The sequence below is a fragment of the Wasmannia auropunctata genome, unplaced genomic scaffold, assembly GCF_000956235.1.
Source record: "Wasmannia auropunctata unplaced genomic scaffold, wasmannia.A_1.0 LD335365.1, whole genome shotgun sequence".
NCBI lineage: Eukaryota > Metazoa > Arthropoda > Insecta > Hymenoptera > Formicidae > Wasmannia > Wasmannia auropunctata.
In genome coordinates this window covers 58,360-74,858 of record NW_012027525.1, presented here as the reverse complement: position 1 = coordinate 74,858, position 16,499 = coordinate 58,360, and the positions used below count along the sequence as shown (strand labels likewise).

The 16,499-nt window shown below is 34.1% G+C and overlaps 3 protein-coding genes across 9 annotated transcripts; 2 read left to right on the top strand and 1 right to left on the bottom strand.

Moving 5' to 3' along the window:
• Window positions 1-88: 88 nt before the first annotated feature.
• LOC105457112 (actin-interacting protein 1) lies at window positions 89-5,563 on the top strand. 2 transcript variants are annotated; one of them, XM_011701571.1, is made up of 14 exons: window positions 89-343; window positions 1,972-2,093; window positions 2,170-2,260; window positions 2,548-2,695; window positions 2,814-2,981; window positions 3,062-3,230; window positions 3,316-3,444; window positions 3,520-3,624; window positions 3,719-4,039; window positions 4,277-4,396; window positions 4,480-4,638; window positions 5,041-5,043; window positions 5,149-5,299; window positions 5,363-5,563. In XM_011701571.1, exons 1-14 carry the CDS (start codon window positions 328-330, stop codon window positions 5,470-5,472), a joined length of 1,812 nt encoding a protein of 603 aa, XP_011699873.1. In that variant the 5' UTR covers window positions 89-327; the 3' UTR covers window positions 5,473-5,563. The 2 variants fall into 2 exon arrangements, with proteins under 2 accessions (XP_011699873.1, XP_011699874.1); XM_011701572.1 differs by lacking the exon at window positions 5,041-5,043 and having other exon boundaries at window positions 91-343.
• LOC105457113 (longitudinals lacking protein, isoforms H/M/V) lies at window positions 5,488-11,254 on the bottom strand. 3 transcript variants are annotated; one of them, XM_011701574.1, is made up of 4 exons: window positions 11,141-11,254; window positions 10,294-10,489; window positions 9,619-9,795; window positions 5,488-7,045 (listed from the first exon to the last, which is right to left on the bottom strand). In XM_011701574.1, the coding sequence occupies exons 2-4, from the start codon at window positions 10,474-10,476 to the stop codon at window positions 6,362-6,364; spliced, it is 1,044 nt and encodes a 347-aa protein (XP_011699876.1). In that variant the 5' UTR covers window positions 10,477-10,489; window positions 11,141-11,254; the 3' UTR covers window positions 5,488-6,361. The 3 variants fall into 3 exon arrangements, with proteins under 3 accessions (XP_011699876.1, XP_011699875.1, XP_011699877.1); XM_011701573.1 differs by lacking the exon at window positions 11,141-11,254 and adding an exon at window positions 10,709-10,979; XM_011701575.1 differs by lacking the exon at window positions 11,141-11,254 and adding an exon at window positions 10,610-10,702.
• On the top strand, window positions 10,527-16,389 carry LOC105457114 (thiamine transporter 1-like). 4 transcript variants are annotated; one of them, XM_011701578.1, is made up of 9 exons: window positions 10,527-10,601; window positions 12,221-12,547; window positions 12,751-12,945; window positions 13,027-13,411; window positions 13,669-14,085; window positions 14,898-15,090; window positions 15,674-15,809; window positions 15,879-15,963; window positions 16,176-16,389. In XM_011701578.1, exons 3-9 carry the CDS (start codon window positions 12,823-12,825, stop codon window positions 16,220-16,222), a joined length of 1,386 nt encoding a protein of 461 aa, XP_011699880.1. In that variant the 5' UTR covers window positions 10,527-10,601; window positions 12,221-12,547; window positions 12,751-12,822; the 3' UTR covers window positions 16,223-16,389. The 4 variants fall into 4 exon arrangements, with proteins under 4 accessions (XP_011699880.1, XP_011699879.1, XP_011699881.1 ...); XM_011701577.1 differs by lacking the exon at window positions 10,527-10,601 and adding an exon at window positions 11,607-11,795; XM_011701576.1 differs by lacking the exon at window positions 10,527-10,601 and adding an exon at window positions 11,854-12,128.
• The last annotated feature ends 110 nt before the right edge of the window (window positions 16,390-16,499 follow it).

Below are 16,499 nucleotides of genomic sequence, written 5' to 3'. Positions count from 1 at the left end.
ACCTTATCCCAGGGCGCACCTGTTACGCACACCCTTCGAACACGTCTAGCATCATCCTCGTTCATGTTTTAACCAAATAAGGCGAAGGGTGGAACAAGTATTCCGCGCGTGAGTGTGCGTGCGTGCGCGCGCGTGTTTTTTTACGTGTGCGTGCATACGTGTACGCGTGCGGGAGGTGGGTGCTGTCGCGAGGCCTATCACACGTAGACTGACGTAGACCGTAGGCCGCTGTGGACGCCGCATCCTCACCGGATCTCCCCCTCGCCCGGTCTCGTTACATATTCGTTGGGCGCGCAGAGAGGCACACAGGGGTGTCGCACCGGCGGGATGTCGTACGAAACGAGTAAGTCGCGGTGCGGAGAAATACGCACGTAACCGGCACGCCGATTTGCTTTGCGTGAAGTACATATCCTCCACTCCGGTTTTCCGGTTTGCTTATCTCCGGTCGGATCGCGAGGCGTTGCGACGCGCCGCCGCCGGGACGACGGAAAACGGACGGTTCCTCCGCGATCTCAACGCCTGTCCCTCGCGATCGTTGCTCCGCGTAAATCGCGATTTACGTATCTCGCCCGCTTCTTGCCTCCGGCTTCACTCGGTGTCCGAAGCGTTGTCACACATGTGCCGTGTGTGACACGATACGCCGCCGGACGCACGGCTGATGTCAATGTGCATATACAGGGTGCTCCAAAGTTATTGGCGTTCCCACTCCAAGGATTCGTTCTAAGGCGATTTGGAGCATATGCGCCGTTTTGCGAGAATATCGAGATTGAAAAGACGAAAATCTTTTTTCGCGGAATGAAAATATTAATGTAGTGCCCGATGCAAAGGAATAATAAATTTATTGTACAATTTCGAATTATTTGTACTTTGTTGGAGTCTTAATTTTTTAATTTTTATTATTAAAAATTTTACATTAAAAATTAAGGCACTATGTCGAAGAAAATTTGATTATAATCGAATTTTCATAAAAAGTCAAGTAAGAAAAATATGTCAAACTACTGATGCACCCTGTATATATACACAGTCACGCAAATAAAAAAAAAAGATGAATCACAAATACTAAGTACCAAAGCTTAATCGGATCTTAGATAAGATTTACTCTCGATATTGTTCTTATCAAGCCAAAGTAAGACAAAAAAACAAAAATTATTTTGCAGTAATTATGTATTAAAATATTAAATATTTATATTGGTAAAAAATTTTCTAATAACAAAGAGTCGTAAATTTTTTATATTTATCAAGGGAAACATTTGCAAAAGAAGGAAGAAAAGAGAGAGAAAAAAAGTATTATATTCGAGATAATGTATATTACTTAAAATAATTTATTTTGCGAATTGTCTTATTAATGCGCGTAAAAAGTAAAATTGTTTTTAACAACATTACTTCTGGAACTATTGCATGATGCAGAATAAACTGCATGTAGTTTGTTAGCGCTCAAAATAATTCGAAATATTAGGAGCTGGATCCATGCCAATGTATCAAGGAAGAGTATTTTGGTTCCAGCACCTGGATGTATTATGCGTTGTTCGCGTGATATTTGATCTCTTCTGCGCTCGTGTGATAATATTTCTCAGATAAACTTGATTATTTGTTTTTAATTACGAATTTATTATTTAATGTTACGAATAATTTATCACAATATATAATTACAGAGCACATAATATATACACAATTTTTTTAAAAACAATACAGAATATAAAATGATAATAATATTATATGATATTATTAAAACAATTATATTGAAAAATTTACCTGTCGTATTTTTTTTTAAATCTGTAAATAATATTTTATTATATATTTTAATATTATAATGTATACTGTGAAATAATGCTACTAATATTTAAGTATCTGGATATTTTGAGTATTAACCGATTATAAAATTATTTCTAATATTATTTGAATTTTTTAATTTATTTGAAGTTGCTCCTGTTTCTTTATCTTGCATATAGTTTCTGATTTTTTATATTACAGAATATATATTTGCTACATTACCGAGGACTCAAAGGGGACAACCTCTTGTACTAGGCGGCGATCCTAAAGGAAAAAATTTTTTATATACCAATGGTAACAGTGTCATCATTAGAAATATTGACGTGAGTTTCTATATCGCAATAAATGCGTATTGCCAATCAATGGACGTATCAATTTGCATATCTCTGAACATTGCAGAATCCAGCAATTGCAGATGTTTATACAGAACATTCTTGCCCCGTGAACGTTGCCAAATATTCTCCTAGTGGTTTTTACATAGCTTCGGGAGGTACGTGATACTTTATTTACAACATCTACTTGTTATAAAGATTTTTAATTACTCGGAGATTATATGTATGTGTGTAATCTTTACGTGGAAATTATCCATAATAAAATAATGTAGTGCATAACATTTGCTATTTGTAATTTTTAATGATTATGCATTATCCCTTTAACTATTTATCGAGAATTTTGTAATAGAATATTCCACAGCAAGTGGACTTTTTTTCAGTTGATTCTTTTTTACATTCGATTTTGATACATGAAGAAACCAATTAGAGCATGATTTTATTTCAGATCAATCGGGTAAAGTGCGTATTTGGGATACAGTTAACAAGGAGCATATATTAAAAAATGAATTCCACCCCATTGGCGGACCGATTAAAGATATTGCTTGGTCACCGGACAGTCAGCGCATGGTCGTGGTCGGGGAAGGAAGAGAAAGGTATACTTTGCTCACTAGAATGCGTAGAAGTAATATCATGCGTAGAAGATATATCACTGCAGATGAATTGAGCACATTAAGGAAATAATATTAACGTGTTAATATTAATTACGTTTAGATTTGGGCATGTCTTTATGGCAGAAACAGGGACGTCGGTGGGCGAGATCTCTGGCCAAAGTAAATCTATCAACTCGTGCGACTTTAGACCGGCCAGACCGTTTAGACTAATAACTGGAAGTGAAGATAACACCATCGGTGTATTCGAAGGCCCTCCATTCAAATTCAAGTATGTACCTGAACGGAATTTAGTCTGTGTTTTGTTGAGAGTAAGAATTCTACTTCATGTGATTCATTGCGTGCTATTAGGATGACGAAGCAGGAGCATACTCGTTTCGTTCAAACCGTACGTTATTCTCCCGACGGAAATCTGTTTGCTTCCGGCGGATTCGACGGGAAAGTATTTATATATAATGGAACAACCTCTGATTTCGTTGGGGAAATAGGATCCCCTGCACACCAAGGTGGAGTCTACGGGGTATGTAGTCTAACTTTGATGTAATGTGACTTATGGCAAATTATTTATAATAAATGTAAGCGAGCGACACATTTACATTTTACAGGTTGCATGGAAGCCTGACAGCAAGCAATTATTAACCGCCTCCGGAGATAAAACTTGTAAACTGTGGGATGTAGAAACGCGTTCTTTAATTACCGAGTTCAACATGGGAACGACGGTCGACGATCAACAAGTGAGTTTGTAACTCACATAATCAGTTTAAAAGATACACCGAAAGGCAGTGTGCAATAATCTGTGTGTTTTTCAGGTGAGCTGTCTGTGGCAAGGAAACCATTTATTATCCGTGTCACTTAGCGGCTTCATCAATTATCTTGACGTTGATAATCCTGACAAGCCTATAAAGATAATAAAAGTAATTCCTGCTTCTATTGATTAATTTTTTTTTTTAAGTTTGAATTTAACTGCTTTTAATATTTTTTGCAATTTTGATCCGATATTCTTTTCAGGGTCATAACAAACCAATAACGGTGCTAACATTAAGTCCTGATAGAGGTACGATTTACACTGGCTCGCACGATGGCTACATCACCAATTGGAATGCGGAGACAGGGGAAAACGATCGTGTGCAAGGGCACGGTCATGGTAATCAAATTAACGGGATGAAGGCCACGGGTAACCTGCTCTATACCGCCGGCATCGACGACACTTTAAGAGCAGTCGATATTGCGACGAATGCATACGCGGAGACCAGTGTGGTAAAATTGGATTCGCAGCCACGAGGACTGGACATATATAACGATATAGTTGTCGTGGCTTCAGTTCGACAGGTAGATCGAATGTTCACAAAGATAATTTTCTTGATTTCGCGAATTTATTTAGTAAATCTAAAATATTTGGCAAGTTTAAAATTAGCTGTAAGTGTAGCAAGAATAATTTTTACTCTATCACAAGACTTACTAAATATATTTAAAAAAAAGCGATAAGCATCTTTGTGGACACTTTGCATCTGTAAATTTCAGGTAATCGCGTAACAATGGTATTATTGTTGGTACTGTGTTTTGCAGATCGCAGTTACACGAGACGATAAAAAGTTATCAAGTTTATCAATCGATTACGAGCCATCGTGCGTGTCAATTAATCAAGAAACCGGAGATGTAGCTATTGGCTCTACATCTGACAATAAAGTTCGTCTCTTATTTATATAGTATACAAAAAAATATAAAAGTTGACTCGCGCTATTATCAATCTTTGTATAATTTATATGTAGGTTTACATTTACGAGTTGTCGGACACTACATTAACTCAAAAGACTGAACTAGAACACCTGGGTCCAGTTACGGATGCCGCATATAGCCCTGATAATAAATATTTAGTTGCCTGTGATGCAAACAGAAAAGTTATATTGTACGTTGTGCCAGAATACAAGGTAAAGTATACTTTATACAAAGAATAATTTCGAATCATTTAGATTCAGTGCACAGCTAAAAATGCAGCTGTAAATTTTGCACGATCGAGTATTTGTTATATATATAAAATCAGTAATACTCTTAGAAATGCAAAAATAGCAATAACACTTGAAGTTCACTTAATTCAAAAAGTTTCGCTTTTAACGTTATAATTCACCATATGTAACAAAAAGCTAATAATCTTAAATACTTAATTCTGTTTAGAGCTATAATACTTAAATTATTTATCTACTAAATTTAATTGTGACGCATTACGTTGGCAATATTTGCTATGCATAGAGTAATTAAGCATAAAATAACCATGCTTTCTTTAATGAATTAATTGCTATTAATGGCTTGTTATGTGCTTATTGGATTAACAGAGGGTGAGTAGTACATACATGGAACTAAATATCTGTTATATAAATATAGTTTAGAAAAAAATATGTTAAGATATAAAATATTTAAAATATTTTTTATTTGATTTGCAGCTTGCACACAATAGAGAATGGGGCTTTCATAATGCAAGAGTAAACTCTGTTGCATGGTCTCCAAATTCTGACATGGTTGCAAGCGGTAGCCTCGACACCACCATCATCATCTGGAGTGTGACAAATCCAGCTAAACATACCATCATCAAAAGTAAGCGTAGAAAATGCCCTTTTGTAGAACAAACCGCAATTAACGAGAATTTCACGTTTTCAGATGCTCATCCGCAGAGTCAAATAACACGCTTGGTTTGGCTGGATGAGGAAACATTAATCTCCGTCGGACAGGACTGCAATACTAAGATATGGCGTATAGAAAAGATATAATTTAATAAGATTAACTTTTGGAAGAATTTATTGCCACTTCTAAGGAAACTCAATTTTGGAGGCATTTTATTTATTTCGTAGTCTACAAATATTGTGTATATTATTTTTTAATACAATTCTTGATATATGATTAAAAAATTATATTGCAATCTCTTTTTGCATCTTTTGTATCGACTTTATTAGTAGAATAATTCACATCCCATGTAACTGAGGGCCACGGCACACAGGAAAACGTAAGTAGTAAACGAGTTGGCCAATCGTACGAAATATCGAAAATGTATAACAATAAGCAGTAGCAAATCAAACATGTTGACATCTTACTGCTCACGTTTTTTTTATGTGCTAGGCCCCTTAGACTCTGCAGCTCACCGGCCACAGCTTTGTTTTTTTTTTTGCACAAATGTAAAGATATTGCATTTGCACTAAAAGTCACACGACTTATCTAATTTGTCTTTATTAAAACGATGTAACAATAACAAGAAAACGATAACAATTCGAACACTAAAGGTCTTCAGGAACATGATCACACTTTACTTTGTACACTTAACGAAGATGTTATTATGACTGTGTCTTATCATTAATCAGTCCGGTGCTGCTCTTACAAATTCAATTATGTTCGTAATCTACCGTTCATAGGTAGGCATATTCATTCTATGAACTTTGTTACTAAATTATTCTCTAATTCAACATATTTAGAACAATGCTCTATCATTTTTTAAAATATATTTGGTAAAATATCTTTTCATTTCAATCTCTCTTTTTCCTTTCTCTTTTTGTGTAATTCAACGCAAAAAGTTAAATTTTTAATAGAAAGATACAGTTTAATAGAAAGGTATCCTAGCGAGGGTTAAAGTGTCTATGTAGAATAACACAATAATGACTTTTACCATCATATTATTGACGGTTTCGACGTACTATACCGTGGACGTTTCTGAGAAGAAGCTACCGGGTGCCTGTAGGACACGTGTTTCCTGAGAGCGTCTCGCGATCGCGACACGTGCGAACACGACGTGCAGCTGTACGAGCTATTGCTATGCGTCTCCATGTGTACTCGCAAGTTGTACTGATTGCTCAATTGTTTACCACAGATAAGACAAGTGACACTGGACTTGTTGTAAGTCTGGGAAGTCCTACTGGGCGCGGACGCCGCGAGCAACTTGAAACTCGCGTCCCACACGGCAGGCGGTGGTTTTACGTCCTCCACAGGCGTGGCTTGATCCTCCACGGTCGGCGCTGCCTCGTCCACTATGCTCTCCGAATAGCCTCTATCGATGTACTTGTTAGCAGACACGCCAACAGGAACAGACGTTTTTTCCCTTTGGTTTAGCTTCGCGTTTATCGAGTAGTAGGGCTTCGTCTTCACGCAATACGGTATACTTTCTTGATCGTTGCTAGGCTCCTCGTCCTCCAGATTGTTGTCCATCACTTTAGGCAATGATATGGATTCCGACGATCCGGGAGCCATTATTATATTGTCCTTCGACTCCGTCGTTACTATCTCCTCGCTCAATCTTTCCTGAGGTTGCAATACTGGCGACTGCACATACAAGCCGTTATCCTGTCTCGAATTTTTCTGAAATAAGAAGACACGCGCATCATGTAAATTACATTTAAAAATTATCATATTTCTCCATTAAAAACACTGCACCATTAAAGACAGCCATTTTAGAAAAGATATAATCTAAATGTGTATTATGCTTTATATTAAAAATATGTTAAATTACAATACAAAATATTAAATAAATATAACATATTATATTATAAAGATTTATACAAGAAGGTAAAATCACTTTCGACAATTGCAACGTATTTTCTAACTTTTGCAGAGTGTGGATATTGATGACATACAACAATGAACGTATCTTTTAAAATTCAAGAAAAATAAGCTGAAACATATTTTTATATATATATATTATACAACAGCTTATGCATTGCACATTAATTATATATTTTTGTGCAATTTATTTGTATTTACTTAAAGTCAATATTAGAACATATTACTTAAGGATATTTAGCATGATAATTTTTAAAACATCATTCTTTTGATTTATATTGTCTTCGAAATATACATTTTTTAAATAATAGTAAGTGTTCCTAACAAAATGTCTAATTCTTTGTGAAAAATATTTAGTCAAGAGTCGTCATTGATCTCTAACAGTTTAGCACATAAGAATCCCAAGATCATTGTATCTGAAATTTATTTACAAAAATCATTTTCTGTTTCCATGCATTGTCTTTTTTTTCCTTCAGCTAATAACGTCTTTAGAATCGACAAATTAGTGCTAAACGTTTGTTATCATCACACTTGACTAAATTGTTAAGCATTATTGTATTGCGAAAGAAGAAAACATAAATGTTGTATGAAATCGCCGTTCTAAACTTCGGTAATATATAGTTTTTTTTTTTAGTAATTTAGAGATTCATGGAAGAAGCTATTTTAGATATACCTGTCAAGTCATTCTATGGGGTAAGGTTCCATGGGATGCATCCACTTGCATTTAGTTGCAACACACACAACGATCTTGATCTCGTGGATATCGTTTTTTATTCATTATCGTTCCTTCGATGCATGTACGAACATAATATGTGTAGCGGTATAATTCCTTCGTGAAGTACTTCTTGAGGAACGACAGTGAATGTGTTTAAGTAACCTGAACAAAACAACACGATCAGGGTAATATAAAAAAGATTAAGTGGGGAACAAGCGAACGCGAATTTTGCCTCGTTCTCCGTTCTGCTGAACAAGTACGAAAGAAATCGATTGTCTGCGAATCTTTGTGAAAGTATATTTGCGACAATATTATGGTAATTCTGTAATCTCTTTTTAAGTACACTGGTATCAGACATGCATGTTAACGAGGATAGCATTTACAATATACTGTGATATATAGAATTTATATGTTTGTATAATTTAGGGATAAGACAAGTTTCTACTTAATAGATTTGCTTACAACTCTAATAAATGCTTACAACACTTACTGCTATCGCATGTAAATATTAAACGTCATATCTTTAATGTATGCAACGTGTTACAGTTTAAGAAAAAAAATTGGAAAATAATGTACTAACATATTCCATTAAGAAGCGATATTATTTATGAGCTATATCGAGTATACTATTAATCAAATATTACAATGCATAAACAGTTGTATATCAATGTTAATGAAAAAAAAAGGAGACAGAATGTGAAAGGAAAATGCATTGTGGTTTAAAATGGTGCAACTTATTAATGAAAAAGGTTGCATAAATTTTGTGTACGGCTATATATTGTATACTGGCTATATTGTTGAGCGTATCAACAATACAGTTATTTTGTGCAAATTTGCAACAGACGTATTTGTGAAGGATAAAAAAATGCTTAGTACGTATTCATAAGGAATAAGTGAAATTTGTTAGAGGGAGTCATGTATTTTCTATATAACGGCGCTTAAGAAACCCATGCTTCGTTATAAGCAATTAAAAATTTTCGTTTGAGAACAAGCGTATTAAAAAGATTAAATATTATTCATGCTAATTACCTTAAGTACTAAAAAAAAAAAACACGTCATTAATATAATAACAGACAATCGCAGTCTTTATTTCTGAATATATAGTATAACATAAAATCTTTATATATTTAGCTGTATCGTCTGTTATCTGTTTCTTGTGCACAATTAGCAAGTCTACAAATATACTCGACTTGACTTTGAAACCTAATACTAATAATGAAAAAAATCATATTTTTTCCGTGATTTGTATGTTTCAAATATGAGTCATTATTATAATTTAAAAAATTAATTAATATAAAAAAACGAAAATTGTGATTATATTATATGGACTTAAAAAATGAAAATGAATTAATACCGTATAACATGGACTTAAAATATTTCATTACTTTGTGTATCATTATTATTCGTTACATTAAGTACAAAGGCGAAAAAAATTCGATACTCATCGATAATCATTATTTTATGTGACGCCAGAAGTACTGATATAAAAAAAACCAAATTACAAGCAAAAATGAGAAGTACAATACATTCAGAAAATACAATATAAATATATTTAGAGTATTACATAATTCTATATTTTTTTGACAAACTTTTTCTAATACTTCAAAGTGGCTCCTACATCTTTTCAATATTTCGTTTAGCAAAAGAAAACACTTACCCCAGCCATGTCAGCTAATCCACAAATATGCAATGTATCAGCCATAGCTAAAAGTGCTGGTAATTGTTCTTGATAAATATTCACTTCTCCATTATACATAAACTTGACCAGAGCGCATAGATTTGCATATTCCATGCCTGGCAGCACAATAACAGGATGTTGCAAAGAGCTCAAATCCTAAAAATTCATTGGTAAAGTTCTTATTGTGCCATCAGTATAAGTTTAAGCTACATATTTGATCGTAATACGTAAGCGTCACAATATTGACATGTCATAGCGCAGATTGAATTAATTTAGAAATCCATTTATCTTGTTCAAGTGATAAAATTAACAATCTCAAATATTCCTTGTATACACTTGCATATATTAGGATGTTATTTACTTGTAAAAAAAAATCAGAAAAACATGAAAATAATATATCGATTGGAATAAATCTCTTTGAAAATGTGATGAAAAAAATCGTACATCTATTACATCGTTGATGAAAACGATATATTGTAATTAGAATAAGTCTCATTAAAAATATGACTAAAAAAATTATCGTATGTCTATTATATCGTTCAATAGATCAAGCGAAGCGGCAGCAGCGCAACGCCAAGTATATAAAAAGTTGGGTGATGGCATGCGTATAATCGTTCGCAACATAATTAGAGGCTCTTGTATATGTATAAATACCTTAAAGAGTTCTTTAAAGTAATAACTACAAGCCGAGAGTATGATTCTGTGAGCGTGAATGTGTCTACCGCCGGCGCTGAGCGTAACGTCTGTCAGATGACCTCCGTCGAGCAACTTTGGAAGCGAGCTCAAGAGAGTATTTTGAAAGTTGTGCCATCGTAAACAAAACTGTTGACCTTCCATGTCGTTGGGCCTGCTGTGGAAAGAAAGGGATATCCACATTTAATCATTTCGCATTTCACAGGGGGAGGAAAAAAAAGTTATCGGGGATTAAGTCTCGATGATTGATTAGAGAAAGAAAAGAACAGGTTAGTACAAAATTATTCTCCTGCTCCAGAAACGTTGCAGTGAAGGACGCAATTTACTCCACAATTCGGTTCGTCACCTGCACTTATACACTCCCATTTATACGCACCGAACGACATTAAACATTGCCCGCGTAATCAGGCACGTAACAATTCGATCCTCTCGTCGCGCAAAAGGTGAAAGGTTATATGTCACAAGAGCCACGAAATTGCATGGGTGAAAGGGGATTCCTTCGGTTCGAAAGAGAGGTGAGAGGGAGAGAAAATCTACGTCGCGGGCGCGAGACGTGAGGGAGACGACACCAGTCCGCGAGACACAATACTATTTATTTAATCAGGCTCTGCGGCAGGTTCCAGCCAAATCTATTATTGTACTCAGCAGGTATGGCTGGAGGAAAAGGACGGCCGTCACGCGTCCCCGCGACAGCTCGCGGCGGGCAGCTCGGGGGGGCGCCGATCCGAGGGGGAAGGGGGGGAGAGGAGGCGCCGAGACGTCGACGCGCCCGCGGGAGATCGAGAGATCGGCATCCGTTGTTCCTTACCTCGCTGAAAATCGCTGTCCGCCCCGCAAACGACCGTTCTCAGCGCACAACTGCTCCTCAGCTCCTCAGTCCTCTCTCTCTCTCTCTCTCTCTCTCTCTCTCATCTGGCAAGCGCCATAATCGTGATTGGCGCGGGTCACACGAGCACGAGAGGAGCGCGCTAATCGCGTGGCCGTCCGATGGGAGGCTCGGTCACCTGTCGACGTTGTCTCGAAACGAATTCACCGCAATTTGACGCGACGATCGAAGAGCAACTTCAAAATTGACTTATAACAAAACCATTACAGATATTACTTAACATAAATTAATCGCCAATTAATTTTTTTAAATCAGTGCGGATTAATTTACAGAGATTACTCGATCGCTGCAAAATTTCGAACTGTATATGCATAATATATAATTTATTGTTCAAAATTTAATCATTTTTTTTACTCCATTGAACAACAAAAGATTAATTATTTTATGCAAATAGTTTAGCAACAGACATTGTTTAATAAATCAATCTCTAATTTAATTAATCGAAATTTAATTGTCCCAAAGTTGTTATAAATCTTTACTTTGTGGTTACGCCACATTCGTTAGTTGCACTTTTTGCACGTGAAGTGAAATAAACAAGCTAATTATACATTAGCGAGAAAAGAAGGAAAAACAGGAGGTTCGGTACTTCTATTTACTATTTGTATTTTCATGATATCACTGCGTAATGCGTATCTATATATTCAGAGATTTATGCGTGTATAATATATGCGTGAATATAACCTATACAATTTATCTTCTTTCAATATTCCTTCTTTTTCGCCCGTTACTTGTTATTTTATTTATCTGTATCGTCGCTGTTTTTAATTTATTGCATCAAACAATTCGGGAGAAATGAATTCAATCGTGTCGTGTAAATTTTTATTGTAAATAAGCGATTGGAAAACAGCACTCAAATCACTTTGTGTCTCTAATTTCTCGGCTGAATATTTCTGCAAATTTGATTTTATATGTATGATTAACTGACTTATTGTTTTGTTTTTTGCATTTATTAATAAAAATTTCCTTGTCTGAGGATTAATAATTTTATGTATGTTTTTATAGGTAATATCTTGTAATGATGCCGATGTTGGAATCAATGGATCTGAAATCATATATATTCTCATTGGGAAAGGATGGAAAGAGACTGTTAAAATGGATAAACAGATGCGAAAAGTCTGGTTATACTTGATAGACATACTTGAGTGACTGGTTCAGATGGCGCAGTATTCTGATAAGAATGTATTATATATATATAATAGTATAATGTACGTAGCTTCAGTACTGCTCAGTACGATGAGTGAAGGTAACAGGAGCGTCACTATGGAGCAATCAGTCTGTCTGGTTATAGGATGATATCTTTTTTGTCATAAATAATTAAACGGATATCAGGTAATGCAAAAAATATTACATTTATAATGGATAATTAATTATTAAAACAATATTTAAATGTATATTAAATAATAAGAGCATATTATCTTTTATATACATATATATATATATATATTACAATAATATTTATTAAATAAATTGATTAAAGGCATTATTTATTTATAACATTAATTAAATAATTAATTAATACTTCTTTCTTGCAGATATATATATATATAGAATTTTCTTAACTTGTTGACATATAATTACTGAGTTACAACAATTATTTATGAGACATGTATTGGCTCAAGATTTCATGCATGTTATGCATGTTTGGATGTTTTAAAGACTTTCGGCCCTCTGAATCATTTTTGACCGATTATTTGACTGGACCGTGGAAAAATTTTACAGCCGATCAAGTTAGTTTAGTGAAATAATTAGTTTGATTGAACGCGCATTTAATTTTTAAATGTGATGTTAAAAATATGTTGATCTTTCAGGTGAATCATGAGATCTATCCTGTGACCACGTATTGCTACTCATTGACGTTAATACTTATGTTCCTGATCACAGATTTTATTAGATACAAACCCATCATAATACTTTGTGGTCTCTCCGGCGTTATAACTTTCCTTCTGATACCACTCGGAAGGATCGTACTAGTTTTACAGATTTCGAAATTCTTTTTCGGCCTATTTATGTCTGCTGAAGTAGCGTATTATACTTACATATATGCAAAGGTAGATAGAGTACATTATCAAGAGGTCACAAGTCACACTAAAGCGGCTTCTTTATTTGGACGGAGCATGTCTGGCATCGTAGCTCAGTTAACAGCTTCCTTCCATTTGTTAAATTATCATCAACTCAATTATTTAACTCTTTCAGGTACGTGAGATGAGTTTGAATTATAAATTACATGTGTATAAATTTTAAGTATATTATGACATTTAAATTTATATAAAATTTTACATATATTTATATATAAATTGTTTTATAGACAATAAATCATTTAATGGAAAGAGCTTTTTTATTTAACTATATATATATATAGTTAAATAAAAAATAAAAACTACTTATGTATATATTTTTTATAATATATGTTATGCATGTTATATACTTACGTGATATAATTTAATTTTTAGCTTTTATCATTGCGACATTCTGGTCACTCTTTCTGCCTTCCGTGGGTCATTCGATTTATTTTCATAGTGATAAGTGTGATGACATTTCCGATGATGAAGAGAATTCCAATGCTACTGTACAGACGACGAATCAATCACAACAAGTGTTGAGTAATTCACGGAAATCGCGTGACAAAAGTAGCAAAACGAAGCCAGGCACATTGTTTCATAAAATCAAGAATGCATATGCGTTGCTGTGGAAACACTTCGTGCTAGCTTACACTAATTATCGTGTGATCAAATGGTCGGCCTGGTGGGCTTTATCTACTTGTGGTTATCTTATGGTTGCCACTTACTCACAATTGTTATGGCAAACTGCAGTGAAGCCGGGCGATATGATTTACAATGGGGCTGTGGATTTTGCATACGCGATCTTAGGTAAGAGAAAAGCATTCTTATAACGAGACCTATCATATATGTTATTTCAATTTCATAAAATCGAAATATAAAATCAGACCAAATGATAAGAACATGAAATGAGACGTTTCTCAAGTCAAAATGCAGATATTTGAACGATAGAACTTAATAATAAGACAATGGCTTGCTTAAGTATATGCAGGACAGAAATGTTTTAATCCTTCGGATTTTTGCAAATTGTGATGTAATTAATGCCCAATTATACTCGAAGTCGTTTTGAATTGTGTGAAAAGACTTATATATTATATATTATATATTATATATTAATTAAAATTTAATTAAAATAACAGTTATAAAAAGCGCAAATCGTGCAAAAATAATGCAAAAGGATTTTAATGACAAAATAAAACAAGATATGGATATATGGACATAAAAGATAAGATAAATAATTTATTGACGAAGTGAAGACTATTGTGAACTCGTATATGGTACAAGGAGTGCAGTAAGACACAACTAAACGAAATATGCGTAAACGGACATCAGTCTGTTTACATATACATATGCTTGCTGTATTGAATTGCGCGATTAATCTCAACGTTTATAGCCACATGATCGAGTCACTGTCGCGATTAATCTCGATTTTGCTATAAGATAAGATTACAAGCAAATTAATTTGTATTAATAATCTCGATAGAGAATATTTTCCTCAATATTTTAAATAACAAGGTCAGACAGCGTAATTAAAGAACTATAATTGAACTAACTTATGTAGATAAAAGTTAGATAAACTACGTCTAGACAGTAATTTTTTACATATTTTTTTTTTTTACCAGGTGCAGTAATGGTTTTTTCTGTAGGAAAGATACCATTTAACTGGGTTCGGTTCGGAGATCCAGTCTGTTCTGTATTTGCGTTTGTAGAAGGCTCTATACTTTTGATGTCTTCTTATAGTTACAACATTTGGGCCTTATATGCCGGCTATATTGTATTTGGCGCAATTTATCATACTATGGTCACTGTCGCAAGGTAATAATTTTCCATACAATTAATACAGTTAATATTAAAGAGTTTATAATGACAATAATTCTTATTAAATAGTTTCTTCTTTCAAGTGGAAAAAAAAGCAGGTAGAATTTATTAAAATTTATCAAATATAATACTAGTAGGTTTCACACACACACACACATACACGTGCGCGCGCGCGAAATTCGGGAATCAAAACATCATAGCAAGAAAATTTTCGAAAAATTAAATAAAAAAGTAATTTGTAAAAAAATTTTTATTTTAAGCAGTAGTTTTTTAGATATAAGAGTTTAAATTTGGCCAATTATATATTGCCACTATCGACGCGCTACTCACGGACATGTTTCCGTTTAACTGTAATCTATAATTGGCCAAGTTTGAACTCTTATATCGTAAAAACGACTGCTGAAAATAAAAGTTTACAAATAATTTTTTTACTTCATTTTTCAGAGACTTTCTTGCTATGATATTTTGATCCGCAAAATTTCAGGACACCCTGTGTATATTTGTGGAAGATTGAAATAACTTTTTAATAAAATTCCGCGTAAGGGAAAAAATTGAATGTTTTGTTTTTTCTTGTTCCTAGCTTTGAGGTCGCTAAATGTATATCCGATGATAGTCATGGCTTAATATTCGGCGTGAACATATTTCTTGCATTATTGTTGCAAAGCCTACTGACGCTTATTGTCGTCAATACGATCATGCTAGACATCAGACAGCAGGTAAGAATTATACTTTGATAATATGTCAAATTTGTATATCCGCCATTAATGAGAGTTTTCGCTTTTTAGTTCCTCGTCTTTAGCAGCTATTTTATGGCCTTGGCTATGATATATATTGTGCTGAGTGTAATCAACATTCTGCGATATCGTAGAAGTATGACTCAACTGCCATACAGCTAGCTGCTAGACTGTTTGCTCTGCAATATATATCAATAAAGCGGACTAAATAAACTTTTAGATTCAATAAAATCCGCTCTCTACAAGCTATCTTTATTTCAAATCAAAATTAAAATCCAAATTATAAACTCAGAAGCTATTTCAGGAATACGATTCAATGTTGAATCAAACGAATTTTTTATTTTCTAGTAGCGAATTTTGTTGAAATAAACGGAATAAACCAAAGAGAAATATGAAATAAGGATCTTTGGATCGAATCTCCCAAGGAGCCATATTACAAGACAATCGCAAGACTAACCACGCCTCCATTCTCTAGTAGCGAATTTCGTTGAAATTAATGAAGGAAAAAAAACAGATTGTATTTATAGATATATTTTTCACAATAAATTTTATAAAAAATTAATGTGAGTGATGCACTGTGACATTGCAATTTTGTTGCACGTTTGTTTAACGTTATTTATATCTTTTGACTAAAAAAATATATACGTTGAAAATATTAATTATATTATTATT

Bases quoted from the DNA above. Each gene is read 5' to 3' on its own strand.
- LOC105457112 (XM_011701571.1), top strand. The intron at 3,445-3,519 runs GTGAGTTTGTAA...TGTGTTTTTCAG, and splicing joins CGACGGTCGACGATCAACAA to GTGAGCTGTCTGTGGCAAGG. The intron at 4,040-4,276 runs GTAGATCGAATG...TGTGTTTTGCAG, and splicing joins TCGTGGCTTCAGTTCGACAG to ATCGCAGTTACACGAGACGA.
- LOC105457113 (XM_011701573.1), bottom strand. The intron at 9,796-10,293 runs GTATTTATACAT...ATGAATTTTTAG, and splicing joins ACTTTAAAGAACTCTTTAAG to GATTTGAGCTCTTTGCAACA. The intron at 7,046-9,618 runs GTAAGTGTTTTC...TTCTTATTTCAG, and splicing joins GATTAGCTGACATGGCTGGG to AAAAATTCGAGACAGGATAA.
- LOC105457114 (XM_011701578.1), top strand. From the start codon at position 12,823: ATGTATTGGCTCAAGATTTCATGCATGTTATGCATGTTTGGATGTTTT. The intron at 12,946-13,026 runs GTTAGTTTAGTG...TTGATCTTTCAG, and splicing joins AAAATTTTACAGCCGATCAA to GTGAATCATGAGATCTATCC. The intron at 15,091-15,673 runs GTAATAATTTTC...TCTTGTTCCTAG, and splicing joins ACTATGGTCACTGTCGCAAG to CTTTGAGGTCGCTAAATGTA.